The following is a 12,094-nucleotide window of genomic DNA, read 5'->3' on the forward strand; positions in this document are numbered from 1 at the left end:
TTTACGGATCTTGAATAGATCAAGGAATTACAAGGGCTCCCATGGACAACAAGGCATGCATCATTTCTCTGAAGATCCAAACAGAGAACTTTATTTATTTATTATTTTAACAGCTTAGAAAACATTTTATTTCTTACTAGCATTACCTGCATCCAATGCCCGTGCTAAGAAGTTAAAGGAAGTCCGTTGAACAAAGCTGCCCCCTTCTGATGTAAAATGATCATTTTTCTTCAACTAAAATGTGTACACACCTTTTCAAAAGACCTATTAAAGTCTCTTTGGAATTTATAACTATTCGCCAAAACACATACAAATGTTAACAGTTGCTTAAAATCTCAAAATAATCCTTCAACTACATAGTTCATCCCTTAACGTGCCAAGCAACCACGCTACTATAACCCTGCCCTTTAGCGAGTGAAGCGGTCCCACAACCCTGCAGTTTAAAGTGTTTCACCAAATAAACAATGCTATAATAAAAACGTTATAAAGAACAATCACAATTGAATAATGCGTCAAATCAAATTATTTACTTAAATAAGTAACTATCTTCAACTATAAGAACAGAAACAAACGTTGAAGAAATAAGGAAAACAAAACCCAATAGAAAAATCCTACAAAATCAAATTAGGTACTTGAGCATCAAAAAAAAAAAAGTGCATTCAAAAATCTTCACTGATCACAACAGCGTGGCATGGGCATGGTTCCTCGCAGCTATCGACACTGTCGGCCAGCGCTCTCTCGAAGAGTTAACTTACCCCTCCATCTATTAGGAATTCATAGAACTAACAATTAATTAAATATTTAATTTGCAATTACAAATGTTTTGGTCAATCTGATTAAAAAAAAATAGCCTATAGCCTTCCTCAACAAATGGACTATTCAACACATAAAGAATTTTTCAATTCGAAAAAGTAGTTCCCGAGATTAGCACGTTCATACAGTCAAACTCTACATCTTTATATTATTAGTAAAGATTTGTGTTCTGTGACTTAAAAAAAAATTACCAGAGTGTACTTTATGTTCTTAATCTTCCAATAAATTACTTATTTAGAAGGACAACAATATAAAAATAAAATGAAAAATTTTTGACTTTTGTATGTTCATTATTTGATTTATCAGGAAGTATTAGCAATTTCTTTTTTTTCTTTTCTTTTAAGCGTGGGAATGCAGGGCAGAGTGAAATAACTAAGACAACTTACCCTTTTCAAACAGATCAAATTTTAAATATTCTTTGGAAATAAATGTACATAAAGAAATAACACTGTATTTTATAAATTACATACTAAGTATTGATAAATCTTGCATTGAAACATTTATTTTTGGCATTAAATTTGTATTTTCAAAAAAAAAGGGGGGGAATTATTGTTATTTTACTTTGCCCCAATATTTCACTTTGCTCCACATTCCCGTACTAAAGTTTTGCACATTAAGTATGCTGCATCATTACTTACAATTACAAACTGAAGTGTTGGTTTTACAAAGTAGCTAATTAAGGATATCTCTTTTTCAGGTGTGCGTTTAGGTTCCCTAGTACAAATATTAAAATAGTTTTCCAATCTCTCATCGATGTGTCAAGTCCACCCAGGCGGCCTATTCCAGAGCTCTTACCTCAGAAGCAAATGGCACCTTTGAGGATAAATATACCAGACACAGATGCACATTTCATAAGTCCAGCACCTTCTCCTACAGGTACTATAAGGTTTGTAGAAACATTTCTAGAATGTTTACTTTCAATGGCTAAGATCTTTGTCAAATATTTATTACGTTTTTGTTCCCATGCTGCTTTGAACAGTATTCAGAACCCAACTTTTTATTGAAAGAAAATATACTTACAATTATTCTGCTTAATGTATGATATACCATAGCCGTATTTAAGGGTAGAGTTTTTAGGATTTAAACCGTTCTGAAAATTTTCAAAATTGTTCCAAAATATGGTTTTGAGTAGGCATGGGCCTGTAAGCAAATTGGCTGATTACTGATTAATCTGCTGTTGAAAGTTGGCGGATCAGCCGGTAGAGGTTGATGATCATAATGATTATTTTCAATGCTACCAGTTTCTCCTATAATTTATGATTTAGAAATAAAACATAAGTTTATTTCTGAAAGACTATTTATTTTTCTCCCTTTTCCTAATTTTCTGAAAATAATTTCAAAATTTCATCCAATTTCTTTGAGTCAATTATTACAGGGTGGCGACAGATCAGGGAGATCAGGGAAAAGTCAGGGAACTTTATTAATCAGGGTAAAATCAGGGAATTTCGAAAAAATAACAAAAAATCAGGGAAAATTGATTTTTATGAAGAAATTTTTTTTTTGCTCTACAAAATTAAGTATCTTAATTCCCTACACATTTTCCACCAATTATCTGTTCAAAAAAAAAAAAAGGTAAAATTAACGAGGTGCAATTACACACTACCGCATATTTGTGCATCTTTTTTCCTCAACGTTAAATTATTGAATCTTACTTATTAATCACAGGATGAACTTCCTAGGATTTGCTTCTGTGTCTGTTAAGATGTTTATTTTACCTAGCTTGAAATTTCCTTTCACCCTTTCAATGCGACGTAAAATAAACCATACAGGCAAAGAGGAAGCCTTCATTAATGCCTTAGCTCCTTTGCCTTTATTCCATTGTCTCGAAGTGAATAGCATACTGTATTCACGATTTCAAAAAGAAATCTTTAGTTTTTGAATTAATACTGATAAAAGCTTAAAAGTTATTACTTCTTCGTGTTTTTAATTTAATTGCTAAAATTGAACTTTCAATCAAAAAACTTAATTTTTGCCGTTATACTATTTGCTGTCGCCGCAGATTATAAAGGTTTTCTTTTCTTCAGACTTTATAACCAAGTTGTATTCTTTTTTTATATATTTTGAAATTAACTAATTGCCTTTTTTTTCTGTCTTTTTTTCCCTTGCATTTCAAAGTTGTTTGTTACAAAAGCAACCTAAGATTGTTTTTGTTACATGCTAAAATCATTTGAAATAGTTGACTTGTGTACTTAAGTAAATATCTTTATTTTTTTATTGTTAAAATGCTGTGTTCATTCATTAAAACATTTGTTCTTGATTAGAAAAAAGCTCCTTATGAATGGATGTCAAATGGTTTCATCTGTTTTGCATAAATATGTCAATTAGTTATATAAAAATAACTACATTGCTTCTATTCTTTCACTATTACTTGTTATTCTTGCAACAATTATTATACTGTTTGAAAATTTAGTTCAAAATAATTTCAATTACTTTTTAGTTCTACCATAAATACACATATGTTTTTAAGAGTGATTTTAATAGTTTCTTAAAATTCTTATGCTATGTGGTTTCCGGAAGTAAAGTATTTTTTAAAAAGTTTCTATAATCTTTCTATGTAGAAAAATTTAATGTAGTTTTGTAGTTTTTTTTTCTCCAAAAAATTGACTTTATATGTTTTTTTTTTACCATTTTGTTAAAAAAAGTAGCAACTTTTAAAAAAATATCTTTAGTTCATAAATTTTACACAACTTAAAACCTTTAAAATATTGCATTTTATACAAATATACAATGGATTTCAAGTAAAGCAAAGAAAGGAAACCATTATCATTGGTAATGTAAATCAGGGAAATTTTTTGAACTTACTCAGGGAAAAGTCAGAGAACTTTTTTTCACAATTCCTGTCGCCACCCTGTATTACATAATGTTAAATAGATATGAGAATTTAAAACTATTTTACTTATATACAGCCGCAGCAAAATTTCCAAACTTTTTTTATCACACAACTACCCGAAATAGGAACATTTTTCCGATTTTACTTCTCACCTGCATGAAAATAACAGTAAAGAAATAAATGATGGCTTATTCTGATGTAATTTTATAATTATCAAACAATTAGGGCTCGACCGATGGCATTTTTTGGCCGATGGGCCGATGCCGGTTGTTGGCCGATTGTTCATAGATGGCCGATGGCCGATTGTTTTCCTCAAAATGGCCAATGCCGTTGGCCGATGGCAAAAAAAAAAAAAAATCACACAGAAATAAATTGATAAAATTGTCAGGGATTTAAAGGATCATTGATTCATTTCACTTTACTTCCTTTCTACGAATAAGGAATTGTAATCCCCCCAAAAAAAAATCAGATTTTGACCTAAATTTTTATTTTACTATCACCCAATTTAAACTTTACAAGTTTTTTCGGCACATCTGTACATGCATATGTACCTAAGAACATGTAGATGACCGAAATATCCATTTTGAACACCTCCTCAGTTAGTTATAGCAAATTCTCTTGTGATGTCTTCATGCGCGTAAACTTACGTCACTCAAAAACGTTATGAAATAGTAAGTTGAAAACTCATACGTACGTTGTATGATTTAAAAGTTAGAGGACAAGTTGTATAAAACCTTACCCTGAATAGTTATATGAACACTGGCAGAAGTACATAGTCCCTCAAGGTAACCTTTTGAAGGTGGATGTGCTTCTGTAATGTGAACTATTCTGGGTAAGGTTTTATACAGCTTGTCCCCGAACTTTTGGATCGTACTACGTACAATCTGTATAGGGTGTAGTTATGCTTCTCCTTTTTTGACTGCTGTATGATGAAAGAGAAAGAACAACAGCAAAAAAAAAAAAAAAAAAAAAAGAAAGAAAGGAAGAAAAACAAAAAGACTGTTTGATAACCAATTGATTTGTTTTTTTTTTAAATTGAACATATAACTAAGATTTCAGTAATATTGTAATGATGTATGGATTTAGGTACACTAAACATAGTTAAAAAACATTAAATTATGTTGTTAAATCATTCAAAAAAAATTAAGAATAAAACTATGAAACCGTCAACAAATTACGCAATTAAACTGGAATGATTGCACGTGGACATTTTTTAGTCATCATATTAAACAAAAAAGGTAACAGATAAATTAGAATACTAAATCATAGTAGGAATATTTTTATACTTATTTAAAATTTATGAATAGAAAATTTTGCATTTTTCAAAAAACTAAAACAGTGACATAAATTTTGCTGAAAAAAAAATAGCCATGAAAAGAGCGAGGTTCTTAAAACGCAGCTACAATAAACAAACTCAATATTTACACCACGTTAATAACTGAATACATATACTACTTGATCTGATGTTGGCACACATAATATTGAAGAATTTGATTGTTTAATCTTTTATGAAGCTTTACAAACAAGTTCAAATTAAATTGTTCAATTTAACAATAATTTTTTGAAATTTAAAAAATTGAATAATAGAAAACCCTTGAAATTTTCTATAGAAAACGAAAATAACTTATTCATTGATTTTATATAAATACATAAAAATAGTTACTTACAACAGAAATAAAATCGATCACTATTAATGATACAAAAAAGATGGCGCATTACGAAATGGGGGAGGAGGGGTCACCCTCTGATTTTGCAGTAACTCACACTTCGGCCCCAGCCTCCGCCTAATTTTTTTAGTACAGAATCGCTAAAGCCAACGCTTCGGAAGAGTTTCTGAATCTATTTCAGAAACTTCCAAAGAAAAAATTCAAAAGTCCCTTCGATTTCCGAATTATGTCACCATTCAAAACGTCTTTAATCAATTTCTTACATTAGTGCTCTAAATTCTTTCAAAATAATAGATAAAGTTTGAAAAAAAAAAATCTCTAATTTTATGAATGGTGTTAGTTTTAAACAACTCAGTAGTACAACTAGAGTTTAATTTCAGAAATTGAGGGAGTGGGAGGAGTGGCACGCAAGTGTTCTCGGAGATTCAAAAAATAGTCGTAAAAATAGAGTTCAAAATAATCATAAACATTGAGCAGAAAAACCCTTTCAAAACTTGCACCCGAGTTTGTTTTGACGTGCAGTGGCGGATTTAAAATATAGCAAATGTTGCAATTGCACGAGAGACCCCATAACCATAGGGGCACGGTAGGAGTTACAAAAATGCAAATGATAAATGTTTTACAACTTCTGTGATAGAGAAATAGGTCCCCCAAAATGTATTTCGACGAGCCCCAAACTTGTAACTCCGCCGAAGCAATACAAAAAAGACTGCATTACTGTGATTTATATTACAAATATCGAAAAATTAAAAATTACCGTCGGCTCAACGGGAATCTAACAAAATGACACAAAAACTGGTTTCGCCATCTCATATTTGTTTCCATAGTCTCCAATTCGGCAATATATCACCAAATAATCTTCAGTCTGAGACGCTATATTAGTTTTGCATTGAAATAAGTAATTAATAGCCAAAAAAATGGGTAAACAGGCTTTTCAGAACACCGGATCGAAAACAAAAAGGGAAGTGCACAACTGGAACGTACGCACACCCCACATGCGAAAACTTATCCTTCTACAGTTTACCATTTCGGAGTTAGCACTTATAAGAGATACATAAGTACCTCCAGCAGCAAGAAACAACGCAATAATTAACTTGTTTGGTACCTGAATGCAGTATTAAAAACTCTTTCAGGGGTGACTAAAATAGAAATTCATACAGAAATTTAGTAAACAATTTTATATGAAAACAACCTTTACTTTGTATGAAAAGGTAAAACATCAAAGGTCCTTTTTCTTTTTCAAAAACATCGGCCAATTCCATTGGCTTTTCGATGTTTTTAAGGCCGATGAGCCGATGTTTCCTGCAATTTAGCATCGGCCGCCGATGCGATGCCGATGGCTAAATTGTTGAACCATTGGCGCCGATGCATCGGTCGAGTCCTACAAACAATTAAACATATTTATTTACTAAAATCCCGAAAACGAGAAAAACTGGAAACACCAAATTCGTAGTTTAGGAAACTTCTGACAGTTAACAGTTGATTTTTCTAAATATATAAATATTCATATATATTAAGCCTACAAGAAATTAAAAAGCAAACATTTTTTGGCGTCCAGTATAAAAGCACAATTAATTAAATTTTTAATTGCAATAATAAAGCCTTTTAAAAGCTCCCGATTGTGGAAACGAAACCTTTTCATACACATGGGGGAGTCATTTTGGAAACATATCTGTTACATTTTATCTTCAAACATCTCCCCAAAATATGGCTATTTTTCTCTGAGCTTAAAATTTCCTTTTCCTGCAAGGAATTCGTTCAATAACAAGGGGAAAAAGTTATGTCTTGAGTTAAACTTTCTTTTAATCATAAAAATTAAGGATTTTGTTATAATTAAAGTGAACAAGTTTTAAAAAAAATGTCTTGTGTTGTGTGCATATTTGTAAATTATTTGATTACTGGTGAAAAAACTTGCTACTAAAAAAGAGTACGGTTAAATATCTGCTATTTTGTAAATTTAAAATTAGAAACCTGTTTGTAATATCAATTGCTAAAAAGCAGAACTTCAAAAGATTCTTCTTTTTCAGTGGCTCAAAACTGCTAGCAGTTTTTAAGGAAAATCTTAGAGAAAAGAATAATTTTACCAAGATAATCTTCTTTACTAATAAATAAAGCTCAAAATCTCTCTGTCTGTAGGATGTCTGGATCTCTGTGACACGCATAGCGCCTAGACCGTTCGGCCGATTTTCATGAAATTCGGCAAGGTTAGTTTGTAGCATGGGGGTGTGCACCTCGAAGCGATTTTTCGAAAATTCGATGTGGTTCTTTTTCTATTCCAATTTTAAGAACAAAATTGTCATAAGATGGACAAGTAAATTAAGAAATTATCATAGCGTGGAACCGTAACATGGGCACAAGCCAATTGGGGAGAAAATTCACCATACATTATTTGTAAATATACAGGCGAACCAAAAGACCTTTTAATTTTTCGATTACAAGCAAAGCTGTGTGCGGGCACTACTAGTTTATAAATAAAGTAATAATAAGAATAGTAACAAAAAAGTAGACAAATAAAGAGTAATAATAATAATAACAAATTGCGATAAAAATTGTTCGCCAAAGATGTTAGCTGTCTCTTACAGTTAAAAATTTATGGTCATTCATACCGTTTACCTATAACTTTTGCTCCAGATGCCAGCAAATGCTTTACAAAATAACATTTACTTTAGAAAAATGTTTTGTGTAAGGAATTGTATTATCAAATGTTTTTTTTTTTTTTGTAATTTGTAACTTTTATTGTAAGTAGATTTTTGTATTATTACTTGGGCATTTTTACCCACCCACCTTTTAATTCCTTTCAGTGCTGCAAACTCCTGTCCTGCCAGCCCCCGTGGGGGTGTAGGAAAGCGAAATATTGTGAATGAGCTTCAAATGGCTGCATATGCGGCAGCAGCTGTCACCAACAATGATAAAAATGAACAGAAACTTCAACCCACACACAGTGGTGATGCTCATCAGCCTTCGAACAATAACGGGTCCAGTTCAAAAGATGAAAAGCCTCCTTATTCATACGCTCAGCTGATAGTACAAGCAATATCCTCAGTGTCTGACAGACAATTGACTCTCAGTGGAATTTATTCTTACATTACAAAAAATTATCCCTTTTACAGAACAGCTGACAGAAGTTGGCAGGTAAAGAATTATTTACTTTGAGTCGCAATAAAACTGAAATAAAAAAACATGCTATCATATAGTACTCATCAAGGTGAAGAAATTTATTCTTTAAAGGATGTGTTGTAGTAAAATAATAATGAAAAAAATCCAGTGTAGTAATTATTATTATTATTATTTTTTTTTTTTTTTTTTTTTTTTTGCTCTCTGACTGAAAATAAGGATAATTCTTGGAACAACGTAACATTAAAAGATGAATATGTCTCCACACTAGTAGCTAAAATATTTTTGACACCGCAGTGAGAGGTTTACAAACATGGTAAGGTTCCACCTCGAAAAGTGAAGATAAAAGTTGGGGTATGAAGCTTTCTCAAAAGCTATTCGAAAGCTTTTTTTAAATGTATATAAGAAATTACTTTTTGAAATAATCATACCTTTTTTTTTTTGAGTGGATGGTGTACATGCAATACAGTTATTCTTGTGTTAATTACTGAACCTAAGTGTCCTACATCCTCTTTGAAAGCTGCAATTTCATAGATTAGGCACTGCATTTCTTCTGGATACAAGTTAACTGCAAGATTTTCAGCCTTAGAAATTTCCTCTTAATTCAGATGAACTAGTTATTACGTTGTCACAGTTGCTGATAATAAAAATTTCATCATTCAACTGTAGATAGTCTTTATCTTCCTTTATTATTCCTTGATCCAAGGGTTAAGATTCAGTTAGGAGCGCTAACAATGCTAACTACACACTTGTATATACTGGAAACCAGGCCAGTTTTTTTTTTTTTTTTTAAATCAATGTTCTTGTTTGAACAAGTTCATTTCTCTTGTATAAGTTTCTATCTTGCTTAATTCTCATTTTAAAATTTTTCTGGAAGTTAACTTGTAGAAAATTTTGCTGTCTTATATTTTTTTCTCTTGTGATGTCGGATCCGTTTCATACAAAAACTTTTCAAAGTGCCTCCTAATTTTACATTTCCCACTATTGTTTTCTTTCAGAATTCAATTCGCCACAACCTCTCTTTAAACAGATATTTTGTCAAAGTGCCAAGGTCCCAAGAAGAACCGGGTAAGGGCTCTTTTTGGAGGATAGAGCCACAATCAGAAGCCAAACTCATAGAACAGGCATTTAGGAAAAGAAGACAACGGGGAGTCCCGTGTTTTAGGCCTCCTTATGGAGGTTTATCTTCTCGGTAAGTACTTGGTCATTTCACTTAGTCATTTCACCTACATTTTGGAATGGAAGTTGAAATAAATTGGAAGTTAAAGTTTTTGTTTTGTTTACAATTAAGTTATGTGAGGAACATTAGCTTAAAAATGTTCAACCAATTTAATTCTATATCTTTTTTAAAATTAAAATACTGAATTAAGTCCATTTTTTGCTGTATTTACTAGCCTGGCACCTCCGTATCTCTTTCGTAAGAAGCTTCGCTTCATATGCCGGAAATTGGGTTCGATTCCTACCAGTGCGCCGGGTGTTATTTCATCTCTATATGCTATAAATCTTTCTTATGTAGTCTTATCTGCAGACTTAGATAAAATGAAAAGCTTTCTGCGAACATAAATCCGAACTGGAAAATTTTCTGCAAATAATTCTTTTGCCTAACTCACCCTTGAATAAAGAATTAAATTTATATTCAAATATGAAAGAGACAAAAAAAAAAAAATACTTTAAATCTTTTTTTTTGCAATAACATATATAGTTTGTGCTTATTTTTCACCAACTGAAGAAAACTGCCAAAACCATTTTTTTTTTCACACATGTGCTTTGAAAGGCTTTTGGAGAAAGGATTTAATAGAAATTGGGATTATTTTTGACATTCTCTTTAAAAAAAATAACGTTAGCAGTTGAAAAAAAAATTCTGCAGAGCCAAAATTTTTCTGCAAACGCCGTTAGCGCGTTCATCTAGATTATGCAAGACTGCTTATCTGTAAATAAATAAAGTCCAACCTCTCGAGGCAATGCACCCAAGCTTTCCGTAGAGTTTACTTTACTCGACTGCAAGCTTTCTTGACTATGGGGAAATGAGCTGAGGCCAAGCGAAAGAAATAGTTCCTAGCGCCTTGTCCGATATTCGCTTTAGAAATCGGATTAGTTAATCCACCCATACGTAATCTTTTTTTGTCATAATTTCTGTCAATTGTTAAATATTTTCAATTTTACCAGCAAAGCAGCGCGGAGCATTTATCCATTTGAACCATACGCGCCATCCAATAGCAGCTCATAGACAGGTGGCAATGTCCTTTTATTCACTAGTAAGTGTGACGTTTTGTCTGTTAACTGGTTTTTTCTTCTGAGCGTCACCTTAAGTTGCAAGCTAGTACAGCTACAAGTTCGGCAGCAACATCCGCCCGCATAAGTTCATATTTATTATTGTTTTTTTTAGGTTGACAAAAAAGATAAGGTATCTAATTCTACCTGTCTAAGGGGATAGACAAATGCATTTCAAGTTTGATGCTGTCAGAAATGCTTTAAAAAATTTACCTTTATGTTTATGTCACTAGTTTTCCTTTTTTCCACTGCTAAATTGTAAAAGTGAAAAATTTACTGAAAGATTTATTTATAAAAGAGGCTACAGGTATGGCGACCCCAAATCCAGAATGCTCAGAATCGTGACTTTTCCAAATTTTGGATTCTGACTCAAAAAGTAGTGAAAACTGTCCTGTTGTGTAGTATTTGTCATGTTTTTTCTGGTTTTGCTAATGTTCAAGCTAAATTTATTTTATTTTTTTATCAATCTGAATGAAAGTATGCTTCATTATGCTAAAACAAAAGTCGGAGATAATTTGCGGCGTTATTAGTCTGATGGATATTGCTTTATATTATTATGCAATGTACCGATTGATACAATAAATAAATCATGTTTTAACTAAAAATAATTTTGTACTTTTGTTCAAGAGGCTTTGTACTGCATATTTATGAGAATAAAAAAAGAATTATTGTTAACTGAAAGTGGATATTAAAAGATTGCTGCACAATTACAGTAAAAGGCTTATTTACGCATAACATGTGACATTGAAAAAACATTTAAAAAAAACTGAACTCTTAAACTTTTAAAACTGAAAAAATAATCAGGATTTTTTTTAAATTTAATATATATATACATACATACATAAAATTGAATAAGTTCTGTATTTTGGGTTTTCGGAATTTTGGGATTCCTAAACTAGGGTCTCATACAGTGTTAATAAACTGTTTCAGATAGCCAATTATAGTCCAACTTTTCTGAGCTAACCATATATGTTTTCCCCAATTAGAGCATGCAAGTTGTCTCACCCTAGCAGTGAACTGCCTAATAAAATAAATATCTACCAAATTTTTGTCTTGAAACACCAAAATTCTGCTAAAAAAGGATTTTCAGTGATTATAATTGCAAGTAGATAAAACAATGGCTTTCGAAAAATCCAAGCCTTGTCATAAATGAATATGAAAATTGTATGTGCCTGTTCATTTTGAAACATGTTTATTTCATTTTTCTTCTTTTTAAAGATCCCCCCCCCCCCCAAAAAAAAAAAAAAGCTGTAAAATGTTTCCGATTTTTCTCTGAATTTCTAGATTTTTACCTGCTGCAAGGAATATTTATTATCCCTCATAAGAGCTAAGAAACATGAGTCTCTTCTACAACTCCTCTTTTTTTTTTTCAAATATAAAAGCTGTAGGGTCCCCCCCC

At 31.7% G+C, this 12,094-nt stretch overlaps 1 protein-coding gene across 1 annotated transcript in view; it reads left to right on the forward strand.

The window, feature by feature from the left end:
• LOC129228685 (forkhead box protein K1-like) overlaps nt 1–12,094 on the forward strand; it is a 36,286-nt gene that overhangs the window by 867 nt on the left and 23,325 nt on the right. The window contains exons 2-5 of the mRNA XM_054863369.1: nt 412–445; nt 1,523–1,699; nt 8,112–8,442; nt 9,423–9,616. Coding sequence (XP_054719344.1) covers nt 412–445; nt 1,523–1,699; nt 8,112–8,442; nt 9,423–9,616 — 736 coding nt within the window. The remainder of the gene's footprint in view (nt 1–411; nt 446–1,522; nt 1,700–8,111; nt 8,443–9,422; nt 9,617–12,094) is intronic.

This window comes from Uloborus diversus, chromosome 8 (genome assembly GCF_026930045.1).
Source record: "Uloborus diversus isolate 005 chromosome 8, Udiv.v.3.1, whole genome shotgun sequence".
NCBI lineage: Eukaryota > Metazoa > Arthropoda > Arachnida > Araneae > Uloboridae > Uloborus > Uloborus diversus.